This window comes from Pteropus vampyrus, unplaced genomic scaffold (genome assembly GCF_000151845.1).
Source record: "Pteropus vampyrus isolate Shadow unplaced genomic scaffold, Pvam_2.0 Scaffold601, whole genome shotgun sequence".
Taxonomy (NCBI): domain Eukaryota; kingdom Metazoa; phylum Chordata; class Mammalia; order Chiroptera; family Pteropodidae; genus Pteropus; species Pteropus vampyrus.
The window spans coordinates 79,608-80,182 of NW_011889382.1; the positions used below are offsets into that span (position 1 = coordinate 79,608).

At 58.1% G+C, this 575-nt stretch overlaps 1 gene segment (V, D, J or C); it reads left to right on the forward strand.

Moving 5' to 3' along the window:
- Positions 1–7: 7 nt before the first annotated feature.
- LOC111733647 overlaps positions 8–575 on the forward strand; it is a gene marked incomplete at its 3' end in the record, with an annotated part of 998 nt that continues 430 nt past the window's right edge. The window contains 2 exon segments of the V gene segment in view: positions 8–53; positions 163–494. Coding sequence covers positions 8–53; positions 163–494 — 378 coding nt within the window.

Here is a 575-nt window from a genome sequence, read left to right on the forward strand (position 1 = left end):
GTGCACCATGGCCTGGACCCCCGTCCTCCTCCTGCTCCTCTCTCAGTGCACAGGTGGGGAATGGCCTCGGGGACTAGATCTCAGTTCCCACTCTGTGTCAGTTCGTCTCTTCCTACACCCGTGAGCTTCACTCTCATCACAAAAGTTTGTCTGTGTTTGCAGGTTCCCTCTCCCAGCCTATGGTGACTCAGCCACCCTCCCTCTCTGCATCTCCGGGAGCATCAGCCAGACTCACCTGCACCCTGAGCAGTGGCTTCAGTGTTGGCAGCTATGGCATACGCTGGTATCAGCAGAAGACAGGGAGCCCTCCGCGGTATCTCCTGTACTACCACACAGACTCCGATAAGCACCAGGGCTCTGGGGTCCCCAGCCGCTTCTCTGGATCCAAAGACACCTCGGCCAACGCAGGGCTTCTGCTCATCTCCGGGCTGCAGCCTGAGGACGAGGCCGACTATTACTGTAACATATGGGATGGCAACTCTAAGACTCACACAGTGCTCCAGACTCATGGGGAAGCGAGACACAAACCTCCCCCTCACTTTCCTGGCCTGGTGCCATCACTCATGGGAGGGGCT